We start from the raw sequence: 18,350 nt of genomic DNA on the forward strand, positions 1-18,350 counted from the left end.
AAAATGGCTCCCATCATTGCCAAATGTCCAAACATACAAAAGAGTGAGCTCCATTTCAAATGTTAGTTCTGATGTCTTTCTGTGACTGACATGCAAAAAAGGGAGGGAGGAAATAAGTAAACATCTGTGGCAGAAAGACACTGGGGGTGGGATTCCTAGGGCGGCCCGATCTGTAGCAGAAACAAGAGCCCCCACCCGACCCTCATTACCTCCTACGATCCAAATTCAGGTGCTCCTATAACTAGCGGCTAAAAGTTTGAGCTCCCCAATGGGGCCCCAGGATGCACCCAGGTGCTAACAGGATCCTTTATCAGGGCAGCCACTGATCACTGAGGAAACAGCACGCAAAAGAGATCCACATAACACGCTAAACATCCTGCAATAATAGACAGCTAGTAAAATGTGAACTACACACAGCACAACTGATCACAATAAGAACACAAAGCAGCCAAATTATAGGAATAGTGTGCTCAAAAATATTATTGTCCCAACAGTTGGGCAATAATGAAAAACATGCATTAACATAATTTTTATGAAAGCAAACGAGGCTCAAAGCGTTTAGATGGGAGCATCCATTTTGCCATTTCAGGCAGCCTCCTCAGCTCATGTTAAGGTCTGCCCTGGCGGCACTAAACAAGCAGCAAAAGCCCCCTACTGAGAGATTTTGCTTACTGCAGCCAGAGCAGAGCTGTACAGGAGTTTAGGAGGCTGCATTCCTCTTCATTTTATGTTGTCGGTGCTCCCCAAGCCCAGGGAGCACAGACAACGTAAAATGAAAGGCAAAAAGCAAAGGTCTGGCAATTATAAATACAACATTGTTGTATTTCTGACTGCAGCGGTTTTTGCTTTGAGTCTCCTGGGCTCCCCTGGGTGGGGGGAGTCCAGGAGACTCAAAATGAAAGCCGCTGCAGTCAGAAATATAATGTTGTTGTATTTCTAAATGCTGCAGTATTTACAAATACAACAACATTGTATTTCAGACTGCGGCTGCTTCCGCTTTGAGTCTCCTGGGCTCCCCTGGGTCGCAGGAGTCCAGGAGACTCCAAGCGAAAGCCACCGCAGTCAGAAATACAACGTTGTTGTATTTCTAAATGCTGGAGTTTTCTTTCTACGAATACCGCAGCATTCACAAATACAAAAATGTTGTATTTCTGACTGTGATGCTTTTGCTTTGAGTCTCCTGGGCTCCCCCGGGTCAGGGGAGTCCAGGAGACTCAAAGTGAAAGCCGCTGCAGTCAGAAATAAAATATTGTTGTATTTCTAAATGCTGCGGTTTTCTTTCTATGTTTCTTGGGCTTCGGGAAACGTAGAAAGAAAACAGCAGCATTTTTAAATACAACAACGTTGTATTTAGGTTTGCTGTGGCTTCAGCTTTGTGTCTCCTGGACTTCGCCGACCTGGGTCGGTGGAGACCAGGAGACTCAAAGCTGAAGCCACAGCAAACATAAATATAACGTTATAAATGCTGCAGTTTTCTTTCTAAGTTAGAAAGAAAACTGCAGCATTTATTTTGCAGTGCTTTTTTAAAAAAAGGACATTGAAAGCACTTACCAGCTTGTGTTAATCTCTGCTCTCCGGCAATAATGAAGTGCTGCAAGGGCAGAAATTAACACAAGCACAGGAGGCTCATCCATTTAACTAAATGGATGCCTCCTAGTGCTTTAAATCTGTGACTTTGAGCCTCATTTGCTCAAAAGTTTACATAGGAACTTTCTTAATGAATGTTTTTTATATATATTTTTGATGATGGCCCATCTTTTGAGCCAATAACATTTTGATGGCACTATTCCTTCAATTAATATAGGATACAAATGTCACATACAATGACAGAAAATAGAGGAAGAACTGACAATGATCCAGAGAGGGGCTGATAGTAAAATCTGATCTAAGAACAAACCTATGTGAATAATGAAGTGCTTTGACAAATAACACTTGCTACTGCAACATTTGCAGCTATTACCATTTTATGGAACTGTAAATTATAGCTGTTCCCCATTTACTAGTAACCACCTCTGATGGATAAAATACTGAGTCCTTGGTGTCACAGCACTCTCCTGTATCTGGAAGATGAACACATAGCTCAACAGCAAGTGCTTCACTCACTGAGTTTAAGTCCAGCTAGAAGGATCTCCAATGAAAACATACCACAGGATAAAACAAATACACTGTAAGGGTTAAACCTCCAAAGAACAATCAAGCCACATTTACAGGCCACTCACCATAGGAGAATTAAAGGACACCACACAAATGCTTCAAAAGAAAAACAAGTGGGTGTGGGGCCTGGGGGGACCCACTGCCCAGGTGTGGTCCATGACCCAAGTCCTAGTGGTTTTAAAGGAAACACTGAGCAAGGTTAAGTTTGCGCCTGGTATTCAGCGCCCACCTCGCCCATGGGTGACACTAGTCGGCACTAGAGATGACATGACGTTTATCCTTTACATTCCATGAATTATAGGTGTATAAATGCTCTCAGACTTACCGTAGCCCAGAATTGGAAATCACAAAGCTTGCAAAACTTCATTTACTTAGTTCATTCACATATCTGGTTTTGCCAAAGTAAATCCATAGAAGGATATACTGATAAAAGCAAATTTTCCAATATTTGGAAACACAATGTTTATTGAATTACATGTCAGGAGACAGAGAAGGCAAGAACATGGGAGGGGTGTCTTGAGGAAGAGGGAGGGGGAAATGCAACAAAAGGGATAGAGTTCTGAAGACTGGTAAACATCACTGGGTAAATCCTGGAGAAGGAGGCTACGTGTTGCTCAATCAAGTATTTCAATGTGAAAGCAAAGATTTAGGGACCATAGTTTCTAATCTATTTCCAGAGATCTCCCACTTATTCCAAAAAGATACTTATGGCACAATGGAGCTCGATATGTACCATCACTTAGTAGCTGACAAAGCTAACCATGCACCACATGCCAAGTACCAGAGAAACAACAGACCAGAGGAATAACTCACAATGGAGCCAATGACCACTGGGTTGATGGATCATATGAGCCGAGGACCTGAGGAGAGTGTCCCAACAAGGAACCAAAGACCTGAAAAGAACGACCCACCAAGGAGCCGATGACCAGAGGGGTTCTGGACCATATGTGCTGAAGACCAGAGGAGAGTGGCCCACCACGGAGCCCAGGATCATAAAGGAGACTGCCCAGTGGAGAGTGACTCACAAGGGAGTCAAGCACTAGAGGGGTGCAGAGGCGTTGCTAGGGGGGGGCTAAGGGAGCTATAGCCCCTGGTCTTTTGGTTGTAGCCCCGGATAGATTCTCAGGAGCTACAACCGAAAGGCTAGCTAGCCCCCAGTCCCAACAGTTCCGGCATTAGCGTAGCCCCGGGTCTTTTCCAGACCTAGCAACACCCCTGGAAGGGTGACTGACCAGAGGACCAATCAACCAATCACAAGGGCATTGCTGCCAACTGGGCCCTGTCAGGAGTGACACCATAAACCAGTCCTGGATTATTACTTTGCATGCTGGTACTTGTAAGCCCGTTCTTATAATAGGAAGAACACAAATACCAGTCCCAGCATTCATTAAGAAACATCTAAACATAATCACAGTGCCTCGTGTGCGTTGGGGTTACCTGAGAGGCATTCAAGAGAGCCAAGGATCAGAGGGCTGAAGGCCTCACCCACCAAGCCCCGTTCACACCCACACAATTCAATGGGCACTCACCTACCAAAAACAAAATTGTGCGTTTTCACGCACCGTGGCAACATAAAACTTTGAGAGATCGGTTAATAAAGGACCAGTTAAGCAACAGACCAGAGGCCAAAGAAATCCAATGATGTGCTTTTATAAGTTTCTTGCATACAAGAAATGAAAAATAGGCTGTAGTTATCAGAAACATAAAATGCAAGTATAGAATATGCAAAGCACAGCTTTTTATTGAACACCACTCATAGTTATCGCACCAAGTGGTCTAGTGCAAAACTCATAGTAATCCTGCGCTTCAACATACTAACGGTACATGAATATACTGGTGCATGGAAGGGCATACCCCGGGAAAGTCGTATATATGTAGGCAATGCCTCGATCAGATAGAAACAGCCTGACACATTCTTAACAGTTGCAAATTACTTTTTTCCCAGAATAAGAAAGGGTTCAGTAGATTCTTAAACGAAGGCAATGGGTACCTCTCCGATCAATTCTGGTCAACGATCTACATGGCTAATTCTCTGGTCATTACTGGCGCTGCTCACCACACATGGAGGCAATTCAGGAGGAATAAGGTTTGCTCAAAAGGCACCCCCTTGAGGGAAGACCAACAGACCCATCAACACAGCATGAGCTTCGTCCGGGGTACATGTACAGGGATTTGATGAATTCAACGATCCACACTATTAAATGTATTGATTTGCATCTTAAAAGTTGATGGTTATTTTAAAGAAATGTCAAGAAATGTGAAATTAAGGAATGTACATTTATGTGTATTTTTTATGTGTGTAACAATTTGTTTTTTAACTGTCTTCATATGCAAAAGGCATATAATTTGCCAAAAGCATTAATTAAAAAAAGAAATAATATAAAATATTATAACTTTTTTTGTTTCAACATACTGTGTTTGTGTTCTCTCTATGTATGTTTGCGTTGTATGTGTTCTCTGTGTATGTTTGCGTTATTGTGTTAATGTAACTTGATTCACATACTTGCCAACCCTTTCGATTTAGGCTGTAGGCTACTGTTTTTGAGACATTCCAGCCACCTATACTTTGTGAATTCACAGAACTAAATACCAGTGGCTGTTCTGTAAAAACACAGATAATTCAGCAGGATCCAGTATAAAAGAGACATGCACACTAGAAAACACTTTAAATGAGCACACCTGTCATGTGAAACAGCCAGGGAATCTCTCCCTTTCCTATGTAGCCAGCAGCATTTGTAGCCAAACATGCCATGCTCTATGCTGTTACAAATTTTAAAAGTAAATCACGGATTAGTGAGGAAGGCAGTCTGTAGGAAGTGCTGGCCTGGTGCTCAACTGCTTTGTTCTGTGCTCGTGGTGGTCGGTTTTCGGCTCATTCATCCTGCTGGCAGAAAGTTCAAAATCCCTGCCGCAACACGCAGCATGTGTGGAGAAGTGAGGAAGTGGGGAAGACAATCTGCAGGAGGTGCTGGCCTGGTGCTCAACTGCTTTGTTCTGTGCTCGTGGTGGTCAGTGTTCGGCTCATTCATCCTGCTGGCAGAAAGTTCCAAATCCCTGCCGCAACACGCAGCATGTGTGGAGAAGTGAGGAAGTGGGGAAGACAATCTGCAGGAGGTGCTGGCCTGGTGCTCAACTGCTTTGTTCTGTGCTCGTGGTGGTCAGTGTTCGGCTCATTCATCCTGCTGGCAGAAAGTTCCAAATCCCTGCCGCAACACGCAGCATGTGTGGAGAAGTGAGGAAGTGGGGAAGACAATCTGCAGGAGGTGCTGGCCTGGTGCTCAACTGCTTTGTTCTGTGCTCGTGGTGGTCAGTGTTCGGCTCATTCATCCTGCTGGCAGAAAGTTCCAAATCCCTGCTGCAGCGCGGAGCGTGCACCGAGAAAAGAGGAAGACAGACGGCAGGAGGTGCTGGCCCGGTGCTCAACTGCTTTGTTCTGTGCTCGTGGTGGTCAGTGTTCGGCTCATTCATCCTGCTAGCAGAAAGTTCAAAATACCTGCTGCAGGGCGCAGTGCACACAGAGAAGCGAGGAAGACAATCAGCAGTCACAACTGTCAGCGGTCGGCTCTGAGTGAGGGCAGGGCATGGCAGACCGACATACAGAAGGATATTTGGAAGAGCCTTGTATCCGACACCATCAGGGGGTTTGAGGAGGAGAGTACACATCAGAAGTTAGGCACTGAATGTTGAGTGGGTTTTGTGTTGTGTAGCCGGCCCTTATACATTGCAAATGTACAAACTGTGCAGTAATGGAAACCCTGGAATGCAAATGATGAAATCACCAACAAAGTTGAAGGGCGTTGATATTTTTGCTGCATCCAATAAGAGTTCGGCTGAGGTGATGAAGGAGAGACGGCTGAATTTGGTCAGCAATGATTGTAAGGCAGTTTCTGCCAGATAGAGCTGTGTTGGAAGAGTGTATTGTGATACATGACTCTAGGCACAGTGAGGTGGTGGGTGATTTTAAAGATCAGGCTAATAACACAAAGGAAATGGTGGACAATTTTGGGAAAAAATACAAAATGATATGGCCATAATTTTGCAACACCAGCATAAGGAACAACAGACCTTGATCCAATCATTACTGCGCATGACATCACCTTTGAAGGCTGTGTCTAGGTCAGGTGATGCCAGGGATAATAAAGAATAAAGTGGTCATCAAGTAAGAGCGGTCATTCTTGATAACAACGCTAGCAGTGATACTCTTAGGTATGGTGTTTAATGAGAGGTGTGATGCTGTGCAGGAGCGGCAGAGGTTTGATGAGAAGTGATGGACAATCAAGTGTATAGTATCCTTAGAGGTGCCAAATCATCAGATCATCAATGAGAGGGGCCCGTAAATATGGCTCGTACAATACAAAGGGCATTTAAATGTAAACTCTACCTTCCCACAGGGCCACTGGAAAGGTGGGAGAACAGACTAAGACTTGCGTATTTTTAAAGAAATCCACCCGGTGGCCTTGAATAGACAAAATATTCTTGTACTATTTTCTGAAATCCCTAACCTAAGAGCGATTGAGACAGAGGATATTGTAAGTGTGGAATTTATTGATGATGGAAGATTAGATCTGGCTACGTTGGACATAAGATCTAAAATAGTATATGATGTTATACTAAGGGAAGCACAGGTGCTAAATCAACTAGGCTATGATATTACCCCATTTCATCCCCCATTGGAATCTGTTGATGGCCCAGAGGCTAGGTCTTCAATACCACCCACTAAGCAGTTACTGTTAGGTCTTCATAGGGATGGAATGAATGGGCATGTCGATGGCCCAGACGGCGGGTCGTCAATACAGCGCAATAAGTAGTTACTGATAGCTCTTTATAGGGATAGAATGAATGAGCGTGAGGCCGGTGAAGCTCCGTTGGCTAGTGCCAATGTGAGGGCGGCTCAAGATTGGCCTTGGGTATCGAGGGCATCGTGCTGTCATAACTCGGGGTGACCTTATGATCTCAACATCTTAACTCACCCCAGAAAGTTAACTCTTGGAATTCTAGAGGGCATGGGTACTTGTTTGGAATTGAATCCTTAGGGTTGTCTTTAATAGCCTCCAATTTAATATTGCTGCAAGAGGTTTGGCAATTAAATGAACCGGTTACAGATGGATACACATCAGCATTCCAATCGGCTAGACTCAGTAATGGGGGTAGACCCTGGGGTGGTCTTTTAACAGCGGTGAAATTGGGTCCTGCGGTTCACGCGTTTAAATGTATCCAAATCCAACTAGGGTCATTAGATATGGATTTTAAGGTGAAACCCCCAGTAGGGGGGCTGATGGCTATCTTAGTTATTAAAATGTATTGGCATGTTGGTGTCGCACATCCCCATTCATTTTGAGAGGTTGTGCAAAAAATGCTTGAAGAATGCAAATAACTAAACCCGGTGGGATTAATTATGGTCGGGGGTGAATTAAACTCAACCTGTGTGGCTTAAGAGAATGAAGAGGATGAGGAGTTGCAGGACGTGTGGCTATCCGAGTCATGCACACAAAAAGTTAGGGATGGGAGCATGTGGCAGGCCACTTTCTTCTCGTGTGGTTTACAGCAGTTGACTGATACGGTGGATGGAGACTCCACCAAGGCAGTAACTTGGCAGAATGGGGTGTCTTCATCCGTAATTCATTACATTTTTGTGGACTATCAATTGTTTAACTTTTGTAAGAACATGGCTGTGATTGGTTCAAACTTTAGTGATCATAATATCTTGACATCTCCCTGGTGGACTCCCAAGACCACCACTATTGCCTCGACAAAGACCCTTTGGTCAAAACACGTCATGGCTGTTCTGCTCATGAATGTTGTTGATTTCTTACAATTATTACTAACTATGACCTGCTAGACATGCAGGCCACACTAGCTTGAAGGCAATTTTCAATAAAAAATGTTGAATGCTCCAGTACCAACTGGCCAATAAAACACAGATTCTCCAAAGAATTGCGGCATGCGTAAAGTTGCCTTTGTTTTTCCTTTATCCAGTTCAGTTTTACCGGGTGTGGCCCCCTACCAAGGCACATGCAGCAGGCATAACGACCAGGATATCATCACACAGTTCATCACCTGCCCTCCCGGCTCCTTGTTTTCTAGTGTGCATGACTTTTTGTTACTGAATCCTGCTGTTTTTGCAGCCACTGGTATTTAGTTCTGTGAATTTTCAAATTATATCTTGTAGTTGAAATTATAGAAATTGATTATTGTGTTTATTTAAGGGTCCTGACCCACTGCCATGCAAACTTTTGCTAAATGATAAGTGATAGCGAACAAGCACTGAGGCACAGGGTGACAGGTGCAAAGAGTCCCAGATGTCCCAGTCTTGATATAACAATATTTCTTTTATTCTAATGTTTTGCTTGAAGTTCATGCTCATTTTACATTATTAATGTTAATGATCATTGCCACTTGTAAAGGTACAAATATTACCCTTCTATGTCTCCCATCCCCCAGTCACCAGCACCCATCACGTTTCACCAATCCCCATCACAACTTACTTTGCCTAACTGCTCGCTCTCCAAGTCATGTGCATGCCCCATACTCTGGCCAACTGCCAACCTCAACTTGGACTCCCTGGTATCTGCTACCCTCCCAACCGGGCACCCAATGTGTCCCTTGCCCTCTCCATTTCCTCTTGAGTTATTGAGTTCTTCTTTCTCTCTCTTTGCCCTGGTCACCCCTGCTTTACCCAATGTGTTGCTGCTTTTGCTTCTCGCAACCTTTCTCTTGTGCTTTTCCTCCCTCTCCCAAAACCTCTACAATTAATTTCACATTGTTAGTTATGCTTAGAACCTTGTGGTTCAGGGTCGGCTAAAGATGTGTCACTGCTCGTGGGGGCCCATTTCAACATGATGGTTGGGAGCCCCTCTGGCTTAGAGGGAAGAACAACAGTCAGTGGCACCTGTGGGGTCCATACATTATAATGGAGACAAAGAAATGACAGCCAGGCGGTTAATAGCCACAGATTATCCCGAAACAGACAGATAGCAGGGAGCTAATGTCTACCGAAAAATGTAGTCATATTTCTTTGTCAGGAAGGGGCTAATGTAGAGCAACTGGAATAAAAAGGTACCAAAGAGGCCCGTGGGGGGTGGCGCCCTGAGCGGCTCTAGTAAATGCAGCTTGTAATATGTGCACTTCAAAATGCATTTAAAGTCCCAAATAAAACGTGTGTATTGCTGTGCCATAAGACTGCTGTCTGCCAAAATGGGGGCAGTTGCTGGGGCCATTTCAATTGCAAGATTGAAAGGCTCTGATGCCATCTCTGTTTAGGGCCATGTGGCAGGTGATTTTATGATATGTTCATTATTATTTTTGAAACTTGAAGAATGGTACAGCCTTTTCGTCTTAGAATGTTGGCAAGTATGGATTTACGAGGCAGACCACCATGGACGTCATTTGGGGGTCACATGGGGTTGCATCTGCAACGCCTGCGTGCTTCATTGCTACCCATGGCCAAAAAAAATATTTATTTATTTTTTGGTCCCCTCTCCACCTGTCGGTGGTCATGTGCTTTTTGGGTTCACATGCTCTCCTCTGCACATCTCATGTTCCAGCCACCACTGCATCTCCACTTACATACGCTGATGGCAACTCCTGCTTTGAGTCCGTCATATGGCCTTGTATAGGGCAGACCTCCCTTGATATGATATGATATGGCATTTATAGCACGCCTATACACAAGTGTTTCAAGGCGCGAAGAGGCAAGGGGCGGGGAACAGAGGGAAGACAGACAATGATCCTACTAGGCCAGGTGTCATTTAGATCACGCAAGTGCATGGGAAGGGGGAAGGGGCAGTGCAGTACATAGGATAATAGAACATATAAGTAAGTAAGGTACAGCCAACTGGTGGTGCGTGCAAGGGTAAGTGCTGACATCAGGTGTCAAGTGCAAGGGTGAGTACAGACATCAGGTGTAAGTACTGCTATTGGGACTGTAGGGATACAGAAACAGTCCCAAGAGCAGGGGTTGCCAGGAAGGCAGTGCAGGTGTGCGACTGGCAGGGGAGGGCATCTGGGCCCGAGCACAGAGGGTGGCCAGATAACCAGTGCAGATTCAGTTTCAGCCAGGAAGTCCGCAGGGTAGAGGAGGAGAAAAAGCATAAGCAAAGATAAATGTTTTGAGGTGCTTCCGGAACCAGAGATGATTCCCCTTGTGCCATCTCCCTCCTTGGTATAGTACCTCTCCATTTCCAAACTTTAAAGGGATTGGATACTTTTTAAACTTGTCATCCCTTTGTCACCTCTTAACTGTTGTAGTGTCACCGGAAGTATTGTAACTGGACACTGCCACTTCTTTCTCGTCCCGCAGTGTCCTTCTCTCTTTTGGCCATAACTCTGTCCTTCAAATGCCCTCTGTGCCTCACAGAAAATGGAAACCTTGCTGCTTTCGAGACTGGCCTCCCTTGCACCACCTCCAGCCAACCCGAACCAAACATGGTCTGTGTCTACACAGCAGCTAGGACAAGGATAGAGAATGTGATCCGGGACCAGCAAAGTGGACCTGCCTCTGGGTGCCCTTCCAGGTCATCTGTGCATGTGTGCTGCAGGAATCCCTTGCCCAGGGCATACTTGCTTCATACTACTAATCATAGAGCATGGAGGCCATCTGTGCCCTGGAGCCTTGCCAATGCAGGTGGACTGCCAGTAGAGCGCTTTGGCACTCCCTATCCTCCCCTTCGATCTGCACATGTCTGATGTGGGTGTAAATATTCTTTTCTCCACCTCTCTTCCCCTCCCCTCTCCCCAGGCTATTCTGGTAGTGACTATCTGGACCCGGCCCGGTATAGGCTGTGGAATTGCCCTAATCACTAAGTTCCAGCGTGCTCTCTTTTTCTAGTCTGTTTTCTCACCATGATTGGCCCTATCCAACCAGCAACTCCGCGGAGTCCCTCACCCTCTAATCACCACTCCCTTCAAATCCACTGTCTGATTCTTTGCACCAGTTCTATTGCCTTATCCATTCCTCAATCATTGTGTAGAAATCCTTTGGTTTTCAATCTTTTGTTCAGGCTTAAACCCAATTCCTGTATCTTATTTAAGCTTGAATTCCCCCATATAACTCTACTCTTTCTTATTTCTATCCTTTACCATCACCTACACCTGAGGGTTTGGCAAACGGAGTCTGGTCACAAATAGCTTTCTCATGCCCAATCTAAATTCCTTCAAATGGGTTCTACAACCAGATCATGTTGACCTTTACTGTCCTACCTCCCCTTCACTTTGGATTCTGCGCTATGCACTGTGAGGGTCGCCCCTGGTAATAACTGTATTACTTGTCATCTGGGTCCTGGCATCCCACCCCCAATCGCCTTCAAGCCTCTGCCCGTCTCCAGCACTTGCCCTGCCGCCCACTGGCCTGTGCTATCACAGGCCTGCACTTATTATTGGCAGTTGACCACTCTTGCCAAGTGATCTCTGCCAGTCACTTAACAGTTGCTTCCAACTTACTCCGTAGCACTTCCCTCCGTAGTACTCCTAGCACTTACCCCACTCCCTCATCCCTTCTCTCTCTCTCTGCACTTGCACGCTCTGAATGCTCACAAGGGATAGTAGGACCGCCTCTCTCTTTCGTTGTCATGTTGGCTTTCATTCCCATGTTCCCTCCCAGTTGCCATGTGGGCGCTTTGAAACACAATTTACTTGATGTATAAGCGCCTTACAAATGCACAATAAATAAATAAATAAAATGTCATGGTAAAACCCATCTCATCATGCTGGATGCATCTACCTCCCTGGATATGTTAGGGCATGCCATTTTCTCTTGTCCCCACTCTGCAGCTCTGGCTCCCGATAAGCACTATGTGTGTCCTTCACTGAAGTCCTGTTAAATACAAGCAATGGGAAAGCCAACAGTTTTGGCTGGTGTATAAGTATTTGGCATTTGCTAGGCACTGCTATTAGATGCTCACGTACTCGCACCATTTCGCACATGCGACCATCAATAGCCATTTAATGCCACTATGACAGTGCCTGGCAAGTGCCTTTCCCATGCCTACACACAATCCCAAACTGTTGGCATTGCCAATGCTTGTTCCCCTTTTTGCTGCTCACTTACAAAAAGGAGAAACATAAATGTAGGTGCCGTCATGCTTTTACAAAAGACAATGCGTTCTCCTAAATGTTATTTCTAAGGCTCTCAATCATTATATTGCAACGGCTGACGGTGCATTAGAAATAACATGGATAAACAAAGTTTCATCTACTAGTCTGTCACACTATATGAAAACAGAACATAAATGCCTTTGATGGAGCATGCTGGATTCCACAAGGAAGTTTGGAAATTAAAATAATAGTTTTTTTTTACAAAATAAAAACAAAAGCTGTAAAAGCAAACTACTTTGATTAATATAAAATACTAAAACATCATGTTGATGCTAATTGGCTGGATTAACAATACCCCATTACAAAAGTCGATTCTCGGCTCATCTTTCTTTCATCGATACAGACACCTTTCAGTCGCCGGCCATCGCGCGTACCTGTGCGCTGTTTTTGATCGCTGTCACCTTGTGCTCCACCGTCCTCTGCCGCTCTGACACCACAGTGCTCTGCATTGATTTTTCAAATGGCCCCTAAAAAATAGAGACAAATTGTGTAGCAATGTGCTTTATTTGGACTTTATCTGCTAACTGTTTTACATCATGCACAGGCCCCTACATAACCCCCCAAGGGCCACTGGGCTTGCACAGACATGCCTACATTTGAAATGATGTGGGTTCAACAATTCACCCTCAACATGAATCCAAGAATCAAAAACAATGCATCAAACTCCTGTGGCTGTAAGAGCTTTTATAAATGGCAAATATATGAAATGACAAATCAACTCTAATGTGCGTTTATGTCCTGAATAATGAGAGTGCACGGTGTTGATTCTGCACAGTATATTTACCTCTACAGTACTGTTCTGCCATTGGCTCTGTCACTGTGACAAAGATTGCCAGGAGGGTGATTCAGGGGATGTGGGGGGACACAGTCCCCTGCCAGTGGATGAGGAACCTGGGGGTGAAATGGGGAGGATCCCCAGTTCACTCTCCTGCAGACCCAGTTGCTTGGCAGGGGCCAGTCACGTTGCTTCAGCGGAGGTCGGACCTCGGCTTCTATATCCTCCCCGGTGCATCAATCCACTCTAGAGCAGCTTAATACCGAAAGCCCTACCCTCCCCAAAAACCTGGGGAATACCTGCAGGCAGCCCTAGAGATAAGCCGTGTAGCGGACACTTTTACTCCCTTAAAATAGGCCAATACTCCCAAAAAATACAAATAGGGAGTAAAATACTCTCAATAAAAAATAGGAAACAGGAACATCCTGCTCCCTGCTTTCCCCACACACCTCCATAGGTCTGTTTGGCTCAGTAGTATACACTACACAGTGCCACAGGAAGAAACTACTATTATTACTGGCTGATCTGAAGATGTAAAAATGTATTGTTTACAGTTAACCAAAAAACGGGACGACCGACAACATAAAAGAGGGACTACTGCATCCCAGCCCACAATTACCACCCCCCCACCAACACGCCCTTACAACCACCACTCAATCATATTTTCAGCACTTCTCCTTTCTATAAGCTGTATATGATCTCATTTGTGAAGTTTTGTCTGTGAATCTTGGCATGTTAATTCAAAAAAAGCGTTTGCTCTAATTGATATTACATTACTTGCTGTACAACAATTACTAAGCAAGTGTCTGTGGCACAGTCAGTATGTGTTGTGCCTTGTATCTGAAAGGTTGGGGGTTCGAGCCAATCCTCCAACTACACAATTCTGAAAGTATTGTGAACATTTTTTACAATTTTAATTACTGTGGCCACCCATTTTCCCCGGACTGTCCCGGGTCACCCCATTACAATGCATGAATAAGTAGGTGCAAAGAAACATGTGTTATAAAACATTTCTGTTTTATAGTTAAAACATTTTTTCTTGCATATAGGAATGGGATTTACATTTTTACACCCCAAAAAAATAATTTTACTCCCAACTTTAAAAAAATAGGGAGTAAAATACTCCCATCACAAAAAATAAACACACCCTCCCCAATTGAAGGAGCCTTCAGCCATTTCCAAACAAGCCTCTAGCACCAGTGAAGGCAAACAAGGTAGCCCCTTCTGTATTGAGAGAGCCTGCAGCCTTTTCTAAACAGACATCCCACTCCAGTAAAATGTGCCTGTCCCCGTAAGGGAGAACATTTGCCTTATCTGGATGCTGCAGACATACACTGTAACCCTATGAAAATGTCACCTGGAACATCATAAGTGTCATTTCACTTCACAACAGAAAAACCTGATGAATCACAGAGGCTGTTGAGGGTGACTGGTGCCCCCGCGCGCTTCGCCGTAAGCCCCGGCCACAAGAACACAGACCCACACGTCCGTCTTGGTTCGGGCTTCCCGGTCGCTCTAATGCGGCCGGGAAACGCCCCGTTTATTTATACCGCACGCGACGGCGTGCAACGTCACGCCGCCGCGTGCGCGCCCGTCATCGGGCAGCGCCACACTCCTCCTTTTTCGGGGAGAACCAACAACCATCATTAAACTTTTCACTGCAAACTGCAAAACACTGCAACTGAAACAAGTCATGAGAACAATGGGACAACACAAACAAATCACACAAACCCTGTCTCATGAGCGCCCCTTTATTAGCATCCACCCGGGTCCCCTTAACTAGACTTTCTCACCCTCGGGATTCTCAGCCAATTGTCCCAGCACGTAATCGGTGAGGCGAGCTGGTTTCCCTCGCCCAGTCCTCTGGGGGTACCTCCTGCTCGCCTCCGGCACGGGTGATCGGTCCGCCGACGGACCCCGCACTGGGGACTCCGGCATGCAGGGTGGGTCTCCCTCGTTCTCCAGGACTCCTCCCAGGTCCGGGTCAGGAGGTGGGTCAGTTCTGGGGTCTCTGATCTTTTTGAAGAAACTCACGTTCCGCGTCACTTCCGACAGTCCATCCGACGCCGTCACCATGGAGCCCCGGACGGCCACGACATCCAGCGGCTCAGGCTCGTACGGTAAAGAGAGTTTCCCATGCGGGTGTCGATTGCGAATGAGAACCTCATCGCCCGGCTCCAGCTGTTGTGGGCGAAGCCCCCTCCGCACGTTTTCTTGCTCCGTTCTTGCTTGCCGGTCCATCTCGACCCGTTGGTCGTCGATCACCGCAGGTTCCCGCTCTCCGACCTCCGGCAACAGCCCTCGCGGACATCTCCTGAACATCGCCTCCGCCGGGGCCACTCCCGTGGATGCATGTGGCGTGGTGCGGTATACTCTCAAGAATTGGTACAGGGCTCTCTGTAGGGACTGCCCCTGGCCTTGGGCAATTCTAAATGTCTTATTGAGGGTCCTCATCAGGCGTTCTGCCTCCCCATTCGCTCGAGGCCACAGGGGCATGATCTTTCGGTGCACCACTCCGCAGCTCACCATCAGTTCAGCGAATCGTTCACCCTGAAACGGTGCACCATTGTCCGAACACAGCGTGTGAGGGAATCCGTGAGCCGCGAACAACTTCTCCACCGCCATCACCACGTGTTCGAACGCCACGGACTCCACGAACTCCACCTCGGGGTAGCGGGAGTACTCGTCCACCAGGACCAGGAAGTGGGTGCCCATGGTGGTGGACCCAAAATCGGCATGAACCACCTCCCACGGATGGGTCCCCCTTGGCATCGCCTCGATGACCGGCTACCTCTGTAAGGGCGATGCTGCCTGACACCAGACACAGGCCGCCACAAACTCGTCCACCTTGCGTTCCAGCTCGGGGAACCACACCTTCATCCGGAGGCGGGCCTTGGTCTTGGTGGCCCCTTGGTGGCCCCGGTGTGCCAGCGTGATCACATCACCCACCTTCGACTGGGGAACCACAATCCGGTCGCCCTGGAGCAGCAGGCCCGACGCCGAGAAAGACAGTTCCTCACAAACCTTCCATAGTTGTTCTAGACCAGTCCGGGCCTCCTGAGTGCGTCCCGCCAGGGCCTCAAGCGCTGACTTCCAGGAGCCCTGCTGCATGGACTGCCTCAATACTTTGAAGCACTCATCCTGTGCCGCCACAGCCTCCAGCTCCTGGAGAGGCATGGCATTCGGCGTGGCAACCTCTACCACGACCTGGACATGCTCCTCAGCTTCTTGCTCACAGACGTCACGATCTCCTTCTCCAGGCGCTCCGGGGTGTCTGGACAGATAGTCAGCAGCGTTGTTTACCCCTGGCCGGTAAACCAGGGTCACCCCATACTCTAAGAGAGCCAGCATCCACCTCTCAATGCGTGCCGGCGGTTTGGATGATGACCCCGCTAGGATCGGCAGCAGAGGTTTGTGGTCAGTGACCACCGTCACCGGGCGTCCGAGTACATACAGCCGGAAATGGTGACATCCCCACAGCACCGCCAGAGCCTCGCGCTCAATCTGCGAGTAGCGTTGTTCGGCGTCTGACAGCGCCTTGCTGGCATATGCGACTGGCCGGACGCCGCCATCACGGTCAATCTGTGTCAACACCGCCCCCAGGCCGAATGGGGTAGCATCAACGATGATTTCCGATGGTAGGGCGGGATCGAAGAATGACATTGTGTCCTCGGCCGTGAGGGCGCCCCTAATGTCATCGAAGGCCGCCTGTTCCAGTGGACCCCAGACAGTGTCCTTTCTTGTCAGGGCCCGGAGGGGCTCAGACCTGGATGCCAGGTTTTTGATGAATCGGCCACAGTAAGTGACCATGCCCAAAAAGCTCCGCACCTCCAACACAGATTCCGGTGGTTGGGCCTTCTGTATGTCCAGTACCTTTCTGGGGTCAGGAGACACCCCCCCTTCCCTGAACACAAACCCAAAGAACTCCAGGGAGGGGCGCAGAAATTCACACTTCTCCTTATGTAGTGTGAGTCCCAGTGACTGCAGCCTCTCGAAGGTTTTCGGCAGATGCCTCAGGTGGTCTACCTTGGTCCTGGCGAAGACCAGAATGTCGTCGCTTATGTTTAGGACGCCCTTGAGTTCGGCCAGGGCACCCCGAATGATGTTCTGGAATACTTCCGCGGCCGAGGACACCCCAAAACTCAACCTCTTGTAGCGATATAGTCCCCGGTGCGTGGTGAAGGTGGTAATGTACCTTGAGTCGGGGTGGAGGACGACCTGATGGTATCCGGCCCTGAGGTCGAGCTTCGAGAAGAACCGAGCGCCCTGCACCTCCGCAATGATGTCATCCAGTGTCGGTGTGAGGTGTCTCTCTCTCCTGATGGCCTTGTTGGGGATTCTCATATCTACGCAGATCCTGACTGTGCCCGGTTGCTTGAGTTTCCTTGCCACCACTATGGGGGACACCCAGGGAGTCGGTCCCTCCACCTTATCGATAATGTCTAGATCAACGAGGCTGTCCAATTCTCTGTCTGCCTGCTCACGGAGGTGGAAGGGTACCCTCCGATGTTTGAGGGCCACCGGCTGTACCGACTCGTCAATGTGCAGCCGTACCGGCTCTCCGACCATCTGCCCAATCCCCTTGAACAGGGCATGATGCTTCTCCAGCAGGTCATTAATGTCCTCCAGGTAGACGGAGTACGCGAAGCTTACGATGCCGAGAGCCTCCGCCGCTGCACAACTTAGCAAAGTATTCTTGCTCACTGGCGTCCCGTAGAAGCGGGCCGTGATGTGGGAGCCATCGTGTTCCACTTTTGCCACAAAGGCCCCGTCCAGAGGGATGGGCTCCACACCACCGAAGGCGAAGATGCGGGCCTTTGGCGTGACCAGCCTGGGCGGCCGATCCATGGCGTTGTAGTGTCCTCGGGCCATGACGTTCACCGATGCCCCTGTGTCCACGAGTACAGGGATCGGAGACTGGTTCACCTCAACCACGCACCTAGGTTGCCGTCGATTTCTGCCTCTTAGGAGCTCCACACTTGATACAAAGAAAATGTTCTCTTCATCTTCTTCCTCTGCTTCTTCTGCCTGAACCTCCTCCTCGCCCTGGTCCACCTGGGCGACATTGGACGCCCAACCCTGGCGAACGGCGACCGCTCGGCCCTGACCCCTTGGCACCAGTACGGGCAAAGCCGCCCTACACACTCTTGAGAAGTGGTCTGGCAAACCGCATCGTCCACATGTCTTTCCAGCGGCAGGGCACTCCGCTGGGTGAGGCAGGTCGTATCCGCATTTTTGGCAAATCTCACCTGCCCTCCCAGCTCTGTCCTGTGTGCCGCCGCCATACCTCCTAGCACCTCTTCCCCCTCACCACATCGCGCAGATCTCT

At 47.8% G+C, this 18,350-nt stretch overlaps 1 protein-coding gene across 1 annotated transcript in view; it reads right to left on the bottom strand.

Annotated features, from left to right (window-relative positions):
• The window catches only part of STAT4 (signal transducer and activator of transcription 4), a 632,296-nt gene that overhangs the window by 422,127 nt on the left and 191,819 nt on the right, over positions 1–18,350 (bottom strand). Inside the window, exon 5 of the mRNA XM_069615680.1 lies at positions 12,621–12,713. Coding sequence (XP_069471781.1) covers positions 12,621–12,713 — 93 coding nt within the window. The remainder of the gene's footprint in view (positions 1–12,620; positions 12,714–18,350) is intronic.

This window comes from Ambystoma mexicanum, chromosome 9 (genome assembly GCF_040938575.1).
Source record: "Ambystoma mexicanum isolate Mex_15411 chromosome 9, UKY_AmexF1_1, whole genome shotgun sequence".
Classification (NCBI taxonomy): domain Eukaryota; kingdom Metazoa; phylum Chordata; class Amphibia; order Caudata; family Ambystomatidae; genus Ambystoma; species Ambystoma mexicanum.